The sequence below is a fragment of the Lottia gigantea genome, assembly GCF_000327385.1.
Source record: "Lottia gigantea unplaced genomic scaffold LOTGIsca_10, whole genome shotgun sequence".
Classification (NCBI taxonomy): Eukaryota; Metazoa; Mollusca; class Gastropoda; family Lottiidae; genus Lottia; species Lottia gigantea.
In genome coordinates this window covers 108,713-125,466 of record NW_008706747.1, presented here as the reverse complement: position 1 = coordinate 125,466, position 16,754 = coordinate 108,713, and the positions used below count along the sequence as shown (strand labels likewise).

The 16,754-nt window shown below is 32.9% G+C and overlaps 1 protein-coding gene across 1 annotated transcript in view; it reads right to left on the bottom strand.

Annotated features, from left to right (window-relative positions):
• The window catches only part of LOTGIDRAFT_155971 (hypothetical protein), a gene marked incomplete at both ends in the record, with an annotated part of 34,086 nt that extends 22,661 nt beyond the window's left edge, over positions 1–11,425 (bottom strand). The window contains 3 exons of the mRNA XM_009046011.1: positions 5,220–5,283; positions 11,176–11,322; positions 11,356–11,425. Of these exons, the coding sequence (XP_009044259.1) occupies positions 5,220–5,283; positions 11,176–11,322; positions 11,356–11,425 (281 nt within the window). The remainder of the gene's footprint in view (positions 1–5,219; positions 5,284–11,175; positions 11,323–11,355) is intronic.
• Between the last annotated feature and the right edge of the window lie 5,329 nt (positions 11,426–16,754).

The following is a 16,754-nucleotide window of genomic DNA, read 5'->3' as shown; positions in this document are numbered from 1 at the left end:
GCTTCTCTAGCTCTCTCCCATGTGCATAAAAGTGAATTCTGAGCACTTTTTTATTTTGCGGAAAAGTGCCAAAAAATCCGGGTTTTTCATGGACAAAACTAAAACGCTCAGTGCTTCCAAAGTAAGGCAGATATGGAATCGCGGTTTGTGGCATTGCAAAGCTAAGATTTCAAACTAGTACCTGTCAAAATTTCAGCATCCTATCTCAACTGGTTTGACCGTGGTGAAGCTGCAAAATTTGGATTTTCAAAAAAGTCAAAATTGGCAAATTTCAACAGGTAGCTACCTGTGGTACCAAAATCCATTTTTGGGTCGAATTTTTTTGGTCTCGGAAATCGATGTAACCCGGTTTTTTGGACTCGGTGCTTCTCTAGCTCTCTCCCAATGTGCATAAAAGTGAATTCTGAGCACTTTTTTATTTTGCGGAAAAGTGCCAAAAAATCCGGTTTTTCATGGACAAAACTAAAACGCTCAGTGCTTCCAAAGTAAGGCAGATATGGAATCGCGGTTTGTGGCATTGCAAAGCTAAGATTTCAAACTAGTACCTGTCAAAATTTCAGCATCCTATCTCAACTGGTTTGACCGTGGTGAAGCTGCAAAATTTGGATTTTCAAAAAAGTCAAAATTGGCAAATTTCAACAGGTAGCTACCTGTGGTACCAAAATCCATTTTTGGGTCGAATTTTTTTGGTCTCGGAAATCGATGTAACCCGGTTTTTTGGACTCGGTGCTTCTCTAGCTCTCTCCCAATGTACATAAAAGTGAATTCTGAGCACTTTTTTATTTTGCGGAAAAGTGCCAAAAAATCCGGTTTTTCATGGACAAAACTAAAACGCTCAGTGCTTCCAAAGTAAGGCAGATATGGAATCGCGGTTTGTGGCATTGCAAAGCTAAGATTTCAAACTAGTACCTGTCAAAATTTCAACATCCTATCTCAACTGGTTTGACCGTGGTGAAGCTGCAAATTGTTTTTTTTTTTTTTTTTTTTTTTTTTTAAAGTCCAAATTAGGTCGAAACATGTATAATTTCCCATAGGCTTAGCATTGAAAGAGGTCACGCGGCCCCATCAGCTGATAAAATTTTACATTGACTTGTTAAGCGCCCCGTAAAATGGATAATCAATGCTGGTTTTTATTGACCGTGAAATATCATATCATACTCAAACATTGTTGACTTGCTCCGCGTTTATTCTCGTGAAAGGGCAATATAATGTAATTAAAGTAAGTAGTTTATTTCAACTACAGAAAATTATGTCATTCTTAACAAAAGTGCGATGTTTAAAGGGGTACAGATTAGATAGATGATTTAAAATGCCATATATATTCCAAATGGCTATTCTATTTTGAATCTTTCTTAAACTTTATATTTTACAAAGTGTTTTGTGAACAAATTGTCATTGCCTTGCAGTGGCATCAAATATAGCTTAAAAGTGATGTACATGGCCGCATTGTTAGTCTATAACGTTTTCCACTGAGGCTGTTTGGTAGTCTAGTATAAACTTTATGGACAATCATAATTTAATTTTTTTTTCAGTCCGGATTATATTTTTCGACATAAAAAGGTTTACAGGTAAAGCCTAAGATAAATCGAAAAAATAGTAAGGATCTATAAGGGGAAGGGTAGGTAATGCATTCCATCAAGGATTCTGAAAGGTGCAATAGACAGAAAAGGTCGGAAAACCCTGATCTAGATTGAAATGAAATGTTTCGAAAACAAACGAGTGGTTACGGGACAAAGTTTGCAGGTTTGCATTTCAAGAGCAAATATCTGAACGCCAAGTCATTTTATTGTAAGTAATAAGACAAAAGTGTATCTTTAAATTCGATCAAATTCCTGTACAGCGAGGGTTACTACAAAGTAGAACACTGTTCGTTAAAAGTAACAAATTCAATATAAGCTAGACTTTACCATCTCTTCAATCTGTCCGAATCAAATCAAAATCATACGTTAGTTGAATAGCTCATTAAGTGATGAGAAAGTCCGCATATGTAATGCGATAAAATACCGTGGGTTCAAATCCTTCTTAGGGTAAGAAATACTTCCTTTCATAAGTCACAGATAGTGCTTTCGGAAATCGGCATGGTCTCGAATTTAACCCTTATCGCATATTTTAAGCGGTCTGCAAAATTAAACACTAGATGATTTGTGCCAATTTTCTGGCAATGTTATTTAAGAAATCACTTATTGAAATTGGAAAACAAATGTGCACATATTACGCTGTTAATACAGACAACGAGCGAAACTGTAAGATTAAGTTTTTTATGACGCATTTTTAGTCCAAACGGAATTAATGGAGTTTTACGTCTTACTTTTCTGCACCATGTGGATTAATGATGACGGATTTTTTTTTACTCCAAGTAAGTACCATTTTCTTTTATAAAATTTGACTCCGATCTAAGGCCACCACAATTTGAACAAAAATGACAATCTTGAAAGGAAACGTTTTGTGAAAGATTTGTCCTTTCAACTTTGTTATCAATACAGACAAAACCAATGTTTACCACACCGCAGCTTTTATGACAGGGGTACTTTTTACCGCAGCATGGTAAAAAGTCTCTGCCCTGAAGATCACGTATATTTTAATTGGCTTACCTTAAATTTGTAAAACAGTTTTAATTTCTTTCGATTATAAGATATGTTTCAAAACTAAAATTCTATCAAAACTACATTTACCTGGCATTTGATACCCAGGTCACCGTTACATGAAATGAAAATGAAATTTAATGAATATGGATTTTAATGTTACAGTGCAAAGAGGGGCATTTTGTATGAACAGCTATGTTAATCTATCTCGGGATATTATGCATTCAGGGGACATTTGTTCTACAGACCATCTTACCATGTCAGTCCTAAAATCTTAAATACGCCGTAAAAACGCCACTGATCTATATCAGTAACAGCAATACAATGCAACGGAATTAAAACATTGATGGTAATGCATAAGTTTTTTAAATCAAAGTCAGGCTTACCTTTCGAAAATAAAACTGTTTTAATAACGTTCAATGGACATCAAAATATCGTGTAAACTAAACTTCAGTCAAAACGTTACTTGATTTAAATCTTAACTTGGCCATCGATATTACCGAAAATAAAATAAAATAAAATAATGCAGTTTAACGTTTTACTTTTCTCCAAATGATCAGTCCTTGGTCGCCAAAGTATTCAAGTACTCTTTAGCAATTTCCTGTTAGCAACTTCACACTGATCTGTTCAGAAACTCAGACATTTGACTGGGGTATCCAAACTTGAAATAAGTTTAACTCGGCAAACATGATGAATGAATAATGAATGAATGAATGAATGAATGAATGAATGAATGAATGAATGAATGAAATGAATTCTGGGGAGGGAGATGTCATAACTCGTAAAAACACTGATCTATACCAATAACACCACAAAAATACAGCGAAATTTACACATTAATCATAATGAACACGACAGTTTTTAAAATCAAAGTAAGGCTTACCTGGAAGTATTTTTTATAACGTTCAATGGACATCAGGATACCATCTAAACTAAATTTCAGTCAAAACTTAACTTAATATAAAACTTAACTTAACTTGGCCATTAACCTCAATATCACTGAAAATAAAATAATGCAGTTTAACATTTTACTTTTCTCCAACTGGTTAGTCCTTGGTCGGCAAAGTTTTACAGGATTTCTTAGCTATTTCAAACTGTTAAAGCAACTTTAAATTGTTTTTACTAAGCTGTTCGGAAACAAATTTCAGTATCAGTACCTATGAACTGCATTATTCATTGACAGGGACATCCAAAATTGAAATAAAGATAACTTGGCAAAGAATGAATGAATGGGTGAATGAATGATAATGAGTGAATGAGTGAATGAATGAATGAAATTCTGAGGAGGGAGATGTCATACCGCGTAAAGGCCACTGATCTATACCAATGACATCAAATATATACAACGGAATTAAAACATTCATCATAATCAACAAGTTTTTAAAATCAAAGTCGTAACGTTAAATGTTACGCAAGGTTTCACCTAAACTTAATTTCGGTCAGAACTTAACTTAACTTAATTTAAAACTTTAACATCAATATCACTGAAAATAATATAATGCAGTTTAACATTTTACTTTTTTACATTTTACTTAGTCCCTGATCGGCAAAGTATTGTAGTATTCCTTAGCTATTTCCTTTTACAGCAACTTTAAATTGTTCATATTGATCTGAAGTATTCCTCTAAAGGTGGATTTTTTGGAAACTGGGCTTTTTCAATATCAGTCCGTATGCACTGCATTATTCATTGACAGGGGAATACAAAATTGAAATAAGGTTAACTTGATAAAGAATGAATGAATGAATTTAACTTAACTTAACTTAACTTAACTTGGCCATCCATATCACTGAAAATAATACAGTTTAACATTTTACTTTTCTCCAACTGATCGGCAAAGTATTGCAGAATGAAATGAATTCTGAGGATTGAGTTATGTCTTGCCTGGGGTATCCAAAATTGAAATAAGGTCAACTTGGAAAACAGAGAATGGAAAGAATTCTGTGTAGGGAGGTGTGACATGACCCATAGAAACGTCAGTGTTTTTATAACACCAGACAAATCTGAGATGATACGGAACTCAAACATTTAATGAATGAATATAAAATAGGTTTCTGTTTAATACACTCAAATTATTTCAAAACTAAAACTGAACATCCATATCACCGCCAATTGTCATGAAATATAATCAAATTAAACGATATAATTTTCGAATAAAAATCTTAATTTAGGCAATCTGGTTTGAAAACATGTAAACTATTCAATATAAAGGAAGGAAGGAAGGAAGGAAGGAATAAATGAATGAATGAAAGAAAGAACGAGCTTATCAGATAGTTTTGGAATCGGATTAATTTTACAATTAAGTAAGGAATGAACGAATGAACTAAAGAATAAGCAAATGAAAAAAGTTGAATGAATGTATGAATCCGGTCTAATGACGTGCCTTTTGAAAACACTTTAAAACCTACGTTCAATACATAGGCTTTCTTTGAAAACTAGGGTTCAACTTGGACAATTATGTAACCGTCAATGAAAATAAAAATAACTGAAATGAAATTAAATGCAATAACTAAGAAACAGGTTTTTTTTCCATGATACTTAATTTTCAAGAGCTCAATTCCAGCTGATTTTTGACATTTGGTAAAGCTGACGAATGAATGAATGAATAAATGCGTGACAGAGTAAATGAATGTGCTTACCTTTCGTAACCTTTGTATTTGTGTTCAATACACACTTTTCTTTCAAAACCTGAATTCACATGCCCTACAATAAGAAAGTAGAGTGATAATTAACAACGTTTACTCGTGCTCTAAGCAGACTAAATTCAATTGAGTATGATAGAAATCAACAAGCTTTGTATTAAGGGAACATTCGCACCATAATTTCCGTCCGACGTTTGTGGTTTAAGGGTCTTTATTATCAGAATGTTTCGACCAAAGACCAGTCAAGCCTAAATGACAACCAGTAGAATGTGCAATCATAAATATTGGTTACCATATCCCTTCGACAGGAATGGATCTTATTGTGGCCATGCCCGCTTTGGATATAAAATCATCATCAGGAAATCTGGATTGGACAAATTATACATTATTAGGGGAATGAATGAATGAATACATTTGCGTACCTTTCACATAACTGTTTTAAATGAAACTCAATACAAAGGATTTCACACAAAACTCAAATTCACACACACTAAAATAAGAATGTTTAGTGGTCATTAACAGAGTTTACCAATGATCAAAGGGAGACAATTTCAATTGAATGTGGTCTGTAATAGAAATCAACAATCCATATTTACAGTTTTCAAGTTTTTGATTGTGCTTAGAGGGACAATTGCGTCATTCTGAATTTCTTTTCGACGTTTTTGGTTTTAGATCCTAATTTACAAAAAGATTCGACCTTGTTATGACATTCTTTCCATGCGAGATTCGGATATAAAATCCTCATCAGGACATCTTACTTGGAAATGAAGTAAACTATCCTATATAAGGGAAAATCGCTTACCTTAAACATAACGGTTTTAAATGATATTCAATACATAGGGCTTCTTTCAATATTAGAATTAACACGACCTACAAAAAGCAAGTACAGATTTCATTAACAGGGTTTACTCGTGGTCAAAGGGAGATAACTTTTCAATGAGTGTGGTCTGTAGTAGAAATAAATAATCCATGTTGAGCTGAGAAATTTGTTTTACAGAGGGCAATTTCCAGGCATAATTTAGTATATTTGTTATTTAGTTGAAATTTCTGGTACGAAAGTACGTTTCTAATCAGTATAAACTTACACAAATTTCTTTTTTAGTCAACACAAACTCATTTTAAGACTATCGGTACTCTTTTGAAATTCAAATTCATTTAAATTCCTTCGATTCAACGGAATTTGCCTATGAACGTTATTTCAATTTACATGAAAATACTTGACAAAATGCGATTCAGACACCACAGTGGTCTATGAGCAAACTATTCGAGACGAAAAGTCAACACCGTGATAAGTTCACATTATGAAGACTCGTCTCGAATTGATACTCATTTGATGCTGCCGACACGCTACTCAGATAGAAACAATCAAACATCCGAATAAATGAGTGAATGAATGAGTGAATGAAACAGATGAAATAACTTACTGTTTTAATACATGAATGAATGAATGAATGAAGCAGATGTATTTATATTTTTAAAATGTATGAAATGGAAGAAGTAAACTATCCTTTTAAATGAATGAATGCAGTAATAAAAATAAGGTCAAAACGTCTAAGTCTGATGTTCTTTTCAGGATATTCGTCGATTCGAGAGACATTCACCCATCTCATTCTGTCGAAACATGTTTCTGAAAATTCGTATGAGTGAATGAATTAATAATAAAAAAATGAATACGATTGACATACATCAACACGCAAGAGTACAGAACGCTTTGGACTACGCTTTTATGAAATTGAAAATATTACTTAATATGTCATGATATTAATGCTAGCAGACCAAAGTCTCAAAGTTTAACAATGTTTTTAACTGACCTTTCGTAAAACTGTTTATATGACGTTCAATACACAGAATTCTGCTATAAATTTCACATAACCTTTAGCATCCATTTTTTATCGTCTTGCACGTGCTGTGTGATTCAATGAAATTTGCATGCGGTCAAAGGGGGGTGAATGTAGTCTTATTGTGGTCCGAAGTAAAAAGATTATTAATCCGTGTCGCGTTTTATTTAAGAATACCCCGAAGTTGAAAAATATTTTACAGCTTTGATTGACCAACTTCCAAATACTAGAAAGCTAATAGTTTTGTTTTTTTTTTCATAATTTGATCAATTTTTGATCAGCAGAACGTTATAGTTCATCTCAGATTATCAATATAACGACGTTACTCATCACAACATTGTAGTACTGTTTATATGAATCTAATAATAAAGGCGGTAGGCCTACATTTCATCAGCATGAATATAAACTTGTTTTATTTTAGATCGATGGTGAATTACTGAATGAATGAATGAATGATAATTTACTGAATGAATACATTAACTTATGAATGAATGAATTACTGATTGAATTACTGAAAGAATTACTAAATGAATATATTACTGAATGAATATCTGAATGAATGAGTGACTGAATGAAAACAGTGTAACTTAATGGGATACTACGTCTTAGAATAAAAATAAAACTTTAAACTTGGCCAATAAGAGCATATATTTATCATTAGATATACCTTGTGTCATAAATAACATAACAGGATCCTTATATAATCCGATAAATCCAAAAAACTTAATAAAAATGCATTTTACAGGGATTCTTTATGACACCAGGTATATTCACTGATGAATATATACTCATATTGACCATATGTATTTGTATGTATTTGTATCGGGGACACTGATAGCATCTATTTGCATTATTTCAATTTTCAATCAGACTTATGTGGTCTTTGAAATTTCACTTAAACTAAGCATTTTATGACACCTCCACCATCGCATAGAGCCATAAATAATAAACAGAAGACTTACTTTCAAAATGACAGTGTTAAAGAATGAAGGTATCAGACAGTTCTGTTGGATTGATCGCTTTAGGGGCAAAATGAGCACACAATAATATGATGTGTCAACAAATCCAATAGAAAGAAGGAAACTCTACACTAGTACACAGAGAAAAAAACAACGTTGACAATTTTCCAAGGAAATAAGAAGACATTTTGGAAACACTATTATACGTTATAAGACCTTTCATTATGATAAAAAATTTCAAATTTGATTCTATAATGTTTTAACTAGCTTTTGTGAAATTTCCATTAAAATATCGGTGGTCGTATTCTTTTCTGATTCACTCATTCCGTGTGTTAACTACAGCGTTAAAACTTATATTCCGAGTACCTACTATTCTAGACTAACGTACCTATATCCCCAATAGTTCACGCCTTTTTGTCGAAATGTTGGACGCTTAGGGTTTTAAAAACACAAAGACAGACAAGTTTAGAAAGGGCACTTCACAATGTTCGTTTTGAAAGTTCCGAAAGCATTCAGTAACTGTACTAGACAGAGCGCAAAGAGCTGAATACAACACCTATTTGAACGGAACAGAGTGAGATAGATGGAATTGTAATTAAAGGTACGGAACTCTATTTAAGAACGTCAAGATTATCTATTTAATTGTGTTCTGGAGGATTCATGTAATCGGTATTTTCTGGTATTTCCGTGAACAGTTATAATGAGCTCGTCCCCTAATTCAAGACAGAGGTCTAAGCAGCAATACAAAACTTCCCCAAAAATCCCGAGTATTGTAATCGGGTTTACTGATATTTTCCGTAAACGGATTGGAAAACTCGACCATGTATCAAGACAGAGGCCCTTTCGAAAATTACCGAGAAATCCCGATCGATTTCAATCGGGATTACTGATATTTTCCGTTATTGGATAGGTAAGCTCGTTCATTCAAGACAGAGGTCATTGCGAAAATTTCCGAGGCAAGCCGAGTGATGTAATCGGGAGAACTAATATTTTCCGTATTTTGACAGGCAAGCTTGTTCATTGAAGACAGAGGTCCTTGCGAAAATTTCCGAGAAAACTTGAATGATGTAATCGGGATTACCGTAAACTGACACAACCTCTGTCCAAATTGTTTACCCCATTTGCCTAAAATCATGGTTTAACCACGTAAAACTGATCAAAACCTTTAAATTTTCAGCTGATTGCATGAAATTTACATCTCCTACTCTCCTCCACCTTTAGTGCTGCTTTCGCAAAAATGTTCCGTTCAAATATCTGCCATAGAACAGAAAATATTTTTTTTAACATTTTTAATGCATATTGGCCATAGAGGAAAATATGGCCTATAGACAACTTTTTCAAATACAAACTTTTGGCTCAAGTTTTGATCTTTTCCTACTAATTAGACCCCAAGGACTTCAAAAAACACAAGAAAGCAAATCCAAATCTGTAAGTTTTCAAACTAGCTATATGCAGTCTGCATATTGGTGCACAAGAAGTGCTCAAAGACAAATAAATTTTTGGCGTGAAAACTTAAAAAGCTACAATGCTGAAATTTTGCACCAATATTCACATGGACTATCTGGACATGTCAGAAAAAAACAGAACTCAAATATCTGCCATTTTTCTCAATCCAAAATGGGAGTCTTTAAAACTCTTTAAACAACTAACATGTAAGCCAAGGACATCTGCTAGACATTTCAGGGTATACTACAGAGTAATACAATATTGTACATTTAGATATTGACTGGTTGATATACCATACCGAGATATTCCACAACAAATTTTCTACAAACGCAATCTAATAGACCTGAATCTGCCAGTTGGTCAAGGCCTCTCAATATGAAATAATAAGAAATATCTCACAATGACATTAAAACAGTCTGGTAATAACCATCTAGCATTTGAAAACCACTACATATACTTTTTGAGGTAGCTACGTATAGAATGTTTGTGTTTTGTATCAGATAAAGTCAGTATAATATGAGATGTAATTTCTGTTCCACTTTAACCTGCAAACAAGAAACAAAAAGCTTCATTAGTTTAAAACAAAACTCGCTTACCATCTAACTTAACCATGATATACAATAATTCTTCTAAATCGTTGTCTGTAACTATTCTTCTTCACCATTAACAATAACTATTCATGTAAACCATTAACTATAACTATTCGTGTAAACAATTAACTATAACTATTCTTGTAAAGCATTAACTATAACTATTCTCGTAAACCATTAACTATAACTATTCTCGTAAACCATTATCTATAACCATATTTCTAAACTATCATCTATAACTATTCTTCTTAACCATTATCTACAACTATTCTTCGTCACCATTATCTATAACTACTCTTCTTAACTATAATCTATAACTATTCTTTTTAACCATCATCTACAAAACCATTCAATACTAAACATTATACATTAGTGTGTTACATGTCGCGAGGTAACACATCTAATATACACCCACATAGTTGTAAATGCCATCACAGCTTTCATAGATGAATAATAATGTGGGTACAAATAAAAAAATCTGTAAAAATCATAGCATGTAGAGCTGGTATGCGCCGTGTAAGACGGAAGTATAGAGGCTCAATACGTGTGAACAAAAGCCTATCTTGTCATGTGATGGCCAAAATGTATACCCTAAATAGCAGCTAATTCCATTGCCGATTTGCAGGACAATATAGTCCTACGTGTAAAAGCAATTGTCTTCCCATTATGTATACGCCCACAAATTAGCGGATTCCAATACAGCTTTTGTTATAATATGTATCAAAAACGGGTTCTATAGGACATGCTATGATTGGTTGAAGTCATTAGATTTTCGTAGAAACATTCAAAGACAAATGCTTTTGGAAATACTTCAAAAGTATAGATATGTGTGAAGTTGGCTTACTTTCTGTAAAACTGTGACATTCGGTTAACATAATTTCTTTAAAACATACCGTTTCAAACATCCATTACATATCACCACAAAAATGAAATAAAATAAAATATATTCTAATGGTAATACTGCACTTTGCAACATCAGTGTTTTGTAATATGTAACAAAAACGGGTTCCATGGGGCATGCTAATGTCATTAGATAGGGACTGTCGTAGAAAAAACATTGAAAGACAAATATGCTTTTGGAAATACCTCAAAAATATAGATATGTGTGTAGTTGGCTTACCTTCTGTAAAACTGTGACATTCAGTAGACATAGTTTCTTTAAAACATATAGTTCCAAACATCCATTGCATATCACCACAAAAATGAAATAAAATCAAATATAGTCTAATGGTAATACTGCACTCAAAGATAAATGTTTTTGGAAGAACTTCAATAGTATAGATATGTGTAGTTGGCTTACCTTCTGTAAAACTGTGACATTCAGTTAACATAATTTCTTTAAAACATACAGTTTCAAACATCCATTCCATTTCACCACAAAAATGAAATAAAATAAAATATATTTTTATAGTAATTATGCAACAGACGTGTTTTTGCCATGACAGTGCCATCGATTTTTCGATTTATATCCTTAAATAGGGAACGGGACTGCACAAAGCCTGCATCATACGGGGATTCATCCGATCGACTAGACGCTCTTTCTAAAGTCACTGACAGGGGAACACAGTTAAATTTAAAAAACATAACATAACTTGCCTATTGATAAGTAGTTTTTCCTGACTTTCCTGACTTTTTTTTCAAAACCACACAATTAAGCCTTCACAATCAACCACATCACTGTCAATTTAAATGAAACAAATCAATTGAAGTTGAACTTCATGATCATGAATTAAAAAGAGCTCATCTCATTCTATTTAGGTGGGTATCGGATATAAAATCCTCATCAGACAGCTGGAAATGAATTCAATTATTTTTGCCAAAAATTTAGGTGAATAAATGACTTAAATATGATTTAATTGACTTATTTTTTTTATAAAACTGCATTTGTTCAATACACAGGTTTTCTCCAAAAGAAAAGTTCACAATGATGTGGCCTACTGTCCTATAAAAAAGTGTATTTTTTTATAAGCAGAGTATATGAGGGAGTTAAGGCAAGGGGGTCACTTTCAATTTCGAGTGATTTGTAGTGGTATTAATCAATCATTCATTTTTTACAGTTTGTATGCCTTTTTTTCATCATTCATGGTTTAAGGTCAAATTCGGCATAATTTTGTCTTCCCGAATTTGACCTTAAACCATGAATGATGAAAAAAAGGGCATACAAACTGTGATTTCTAGTGGTATTAATCAATCATTCATGTTGTACAGTTTGTTATAAAGGAATTGAAAGAAGTTTTCGATCTTTTGTATGGATTTTCTTTCATCATTCCCACTTTCTGTCTGACAAAATTATCTCTTCACATTCAAGACGAATAGCAATAACACTGTATATGTGCAACTAAAAATATTGATATATCAAATTTACAGGAGTTAATTTTATTCCATTCGTGTTTCGGATTTAAAACCTTCATCAGGACAGCTGTTTAACAAACGTTTTCATTGTACAATCACTGTATTATCCGAAGTAGTCTTTGCAGATTCATTGGTAAATCGAATTTTACCGATTATTTTTCTATAAATGTAAGGTTCAAAATAGTAATGTTGGTTTACGAATGTGTTTACTGTGATAAAAATATAAACATGAACATTATTTCAGGATTTTTTCCACTCAAGATTTTGGACTATTCGGATTGAATTTCTGGGCAGTTGTTTGTTTTAAGAAATAATTGGGAGGAGGGGATGTGTAGGGGAACAGAATTATCAAAGAGGGCTCACAGCATATTGGCTTACTTCATGTTGGTGGCACTTTATTTAGATACAAAAATCCGATTGAATAAATGAAATGAATGAATGAATGAAGTAAAATAACAATTAGGATGAGTGGGTGATTAAATGAATGAATGATATGGTGATGAGTGACTGACTGACTGACTGAATGAATGAATGAATGAATGAATGAATGAATGAATGAATGAATGAATGAATGAATGAATGAAAATGAAATGGCAACAATTGGGAAAAGTAAGACTAAGCACGAAGAATTACAGAATATTTCGGACTATACATTTGTGAAATTGAAAATGTTACTGAATTTGTTATAATAGTGAATAAATTCAAGAGAAATTTTATTAACCCGAATTTCATAATTTTTAGGGTGTTTACCAAACTGAATTCAGCCCTAAACTATTCAGAATTATCATAACTATATACTGTTAATTATATTTTTATGTCTAACAGTAGGATTCAACGAACCTTAGAATTCTCGGCTTATAATCAAACCGACAATTTAGATGCAATCTTTTTATTCACAACACAAAATATACTCGTGGTTGCAATCGAAGCTACATATAAAAGGATTTGTTTCGAAGTGTAGGCATGAGGATTCTATTTGTCCATCTTATCTAGGAACGCACGCCGAAAATAGGTCAGTTATCTGAAGATCACGAGTTTTTTTAAGGTTCTGTTTTAACATTTCTATTTCTATAAATGGATTGTAATACGTGTATAACATATTATGTATATCAATTAATGTGTCTGAGTAGTTGTAGTTTTGATGATTCATGAGTATTTAAGTCGGAAGCGCAGTGGATAGAGCAACCGACCATCCATAAAAATAGATTGTTTCCCCTATTGCACACCCGTTTCGTTTCTTCGTTTCTAAGAAATGTGTTATTCGCCAATAGCCCTAAGTGTCTCAGAAAATTAATTTTTTTCTAGGGGTGTGGAATTTAACCCCTTAGACCCCCCGGCTTGGAATTTCAACCCCAAGAGACCCAACCCCCCTTCCGCCTGCTTTTACCCCACGAGACCGGAGTCGCTACTGTTGTGTTTGGTCTTTCTAATGAGAAATTGTGTTTTTATATAACAGATGATTGATGAATACGGCCTGCACATAAAAACTTATTTTCTATATATATAGTTCCATTAAAATCCGATATAGTTTAAAGTAGTTAAAGTAGTTATAGTATTCAGAGTTAAATTAAAATCGGATTACATGTTTCACGACCAAATAAAATGGGAATGTATTGTAACCTATTCAAAAAATAAAAAGTGAAATGAATGGAGTTTTACGACCTACTTTAACCTATTTAAAAGCGGTATGTGGAAATTTGATTTTACAAAGGAGAATTCCCAATCGAAATTGCGATATATGTTCACAGTAAACTTTGCTGTGTGTTGATTTCAAATGTAAAATCATCAAACGCTATGTACCGCAATAAAGTGGTAATACATAGGACTTTTCAAAGCAACAGACATTGGCGCTTATATGATCCTTTAGGTGATGGGAAAATCCTCACACGGTACGTCCTGAAAGTTCTGAAAGACTTGCAGAAACTGCACAAGACAGAGCGGAAGAGATTGTTTGAACGGAACAAGGTGAATTAGTAATTAAAGGCACTGAACTCTGTTTAAGCACGTCAAAATGATTGTGTTCTGAAATCTTTATGTAATCGGGATTTTCTGGTGTTTTCCACGAATAGTGATAATGAGCTCGTCCCTTAATTCAAGACAGAGGCTTTCACGGCAATACAAAATTTCCCAAGAAATCACGAGTGGTGTAATCGGGATCACTAATATTTTTCCGCAAACGGATTGGAAAACTCGACCATGTATTCAAGACAGAGGTCTTTACAAAAATGTCCGAGAACTCCCGAGTGTTGTAATCGGGATTAGTGATATTTTTCGCAATGAGATTACAAAGCTCGCAAATGTATTCAAGACAGAGGTCCTTGCGAAAATATCCGAAAAAACCCGAATGATGCAATCGGGATTACCGTAAAATGAGTGAACCTCTGTCCAGATTTTTTCTGTGATTGCCTAAAATATTGGATTTTCAGGGTAAATCGAATAAAAACCTATTTTTTCTAGATATCATCTAATTGGATGAAATTTGCAGTAATTCAAAGTTTTTACAACAATATCGGAATATATCTATCGGGATAAATTTGGGTTTAGGAAATATAATATAGCAGACGATTGAAGTTTAAGGGGCGATTGAAACCCTGTTTATATCTTATTTATTTTTCCCTTTCCTTGATATATTATTACATATAAATTCATTAACATATGGAAGGGAGAGCAAATGTGTTTTATCCCAAGTGTAAAGTCTATGGAAAAAACAATTTTAACCCTTTGCTCCCTGGTGGCACACATTACTCACACGTGGATTGTCTGTGGTTGGAAGAATATTAAAACCGATGAAAAAATTATTATTAAGAGATACGTTGTTTCTATCAAAATTTTCAGTGTGCAATGTGGTACATTTTTAGGGTTAATGTCTTAAAGGAAACTTTATTTTTTTCGATTGTCTTCGGGTGGATAGAAATAACTTGTTTTTTAAAGAATTTTCAGTCTGTAATGTTGGATGATATTACAGGAAACTATTGAAGAAAATTGTGCAATTTTTGTGATTTGAGAATTTTACATTTGAAATAAACAAACTCCTCTTCTATTGTCTGAGAAATTTCGTTGGTATATCGACTTTTGTCTAGTAAGGTGGATTTGATTGTATGCTTCGAAACAGTACTGATAATCGGATAGAATGACTTTGCCTCGATAAATATATAATTTTTCGTAAGAATCACACTTCCCTCTTTAAAATTTCAACAGAAAAAGATGTCAAAATTTTAACTGAAAATTGTCTTCTATATAAACAAATTTCAAAATAATAATGTGTGCTCATTTTAACATATTTATAAACTCAAAGACATTCTAATATTCTCAGTTCTGTTTTAATCAAATTCACTTTAATAAAATAAGCAAAATTCAATATACATACGAACGTGCTCAGACAATAGAAATTGTATGTAAAATGACCACCATTCATGTATGTTTACTACCCTGGGGTATATTATTTACCCCAAACGTGGATGTTTTGGGGGTTGATGAATATTTCAACCGATTTAATTAATTGATTAATTAATTATTATTAAGAAATACATGTATGTTTTTTTTCTTCAATTTTTTCAGTGTGTAATGTTGGGCGTTTTTACGGGGGATTTCTTGAAGGGAATTATGATGTGTTTTTTCATGTCTTCGGGTACATAGAAATATATTTTGTGGAAATTTTACATTTGAAATAAACAAACCTCTCCGGGAAATATCATGTAAAAATGGCCTACATTCTGAACAGACTATTCATATATAACCTAATATAAGTTTTAAATGCGCGAATTGTGTGTAAATCATGAAACGATACCATACAAGTTCGCAAGTATAGTCCATACTGATATTAGCCATTTTATGTTATCGCAAGGAGGCAATGATATGAAGACGTACTTATTCAAATTGTTATACACACGTCAACCAAATCCACTTTTATTGAGATGAAATGAGTACAATGTCCACCCCTAAACAACTAAAGATATCAATGCATGACAAAATAATAAAAGAATGATATATTATAGTCTATTTACCTTGAAAAAGTATATATTATTCCAATTTATGTCCGGACATCTTGAAAGATTTTTTGTGTGTGTTTGTTTTGTCAAGTGATTTGATCTCAAATGACCTTGAATATTTCACGTGCATGAGTATTTGTTATTGTTTGTTTATTTTGTAAGTGGGTGAATATTCTCAAGCAGTAAAATGCGATCAATAACAATGTGTTCAGTGGATTTTGTTTGTATCATTAGGTGAGGGGAGGGGCGAGTACTGGCTCCAGAATTGCCAAGGACACATACAATACTTTCCTAATATGTAATAATCAAAATTTGAAAGTGGGGAAAGGGGGGGGGGGGGGGGGGGGGGGGGGGGGGA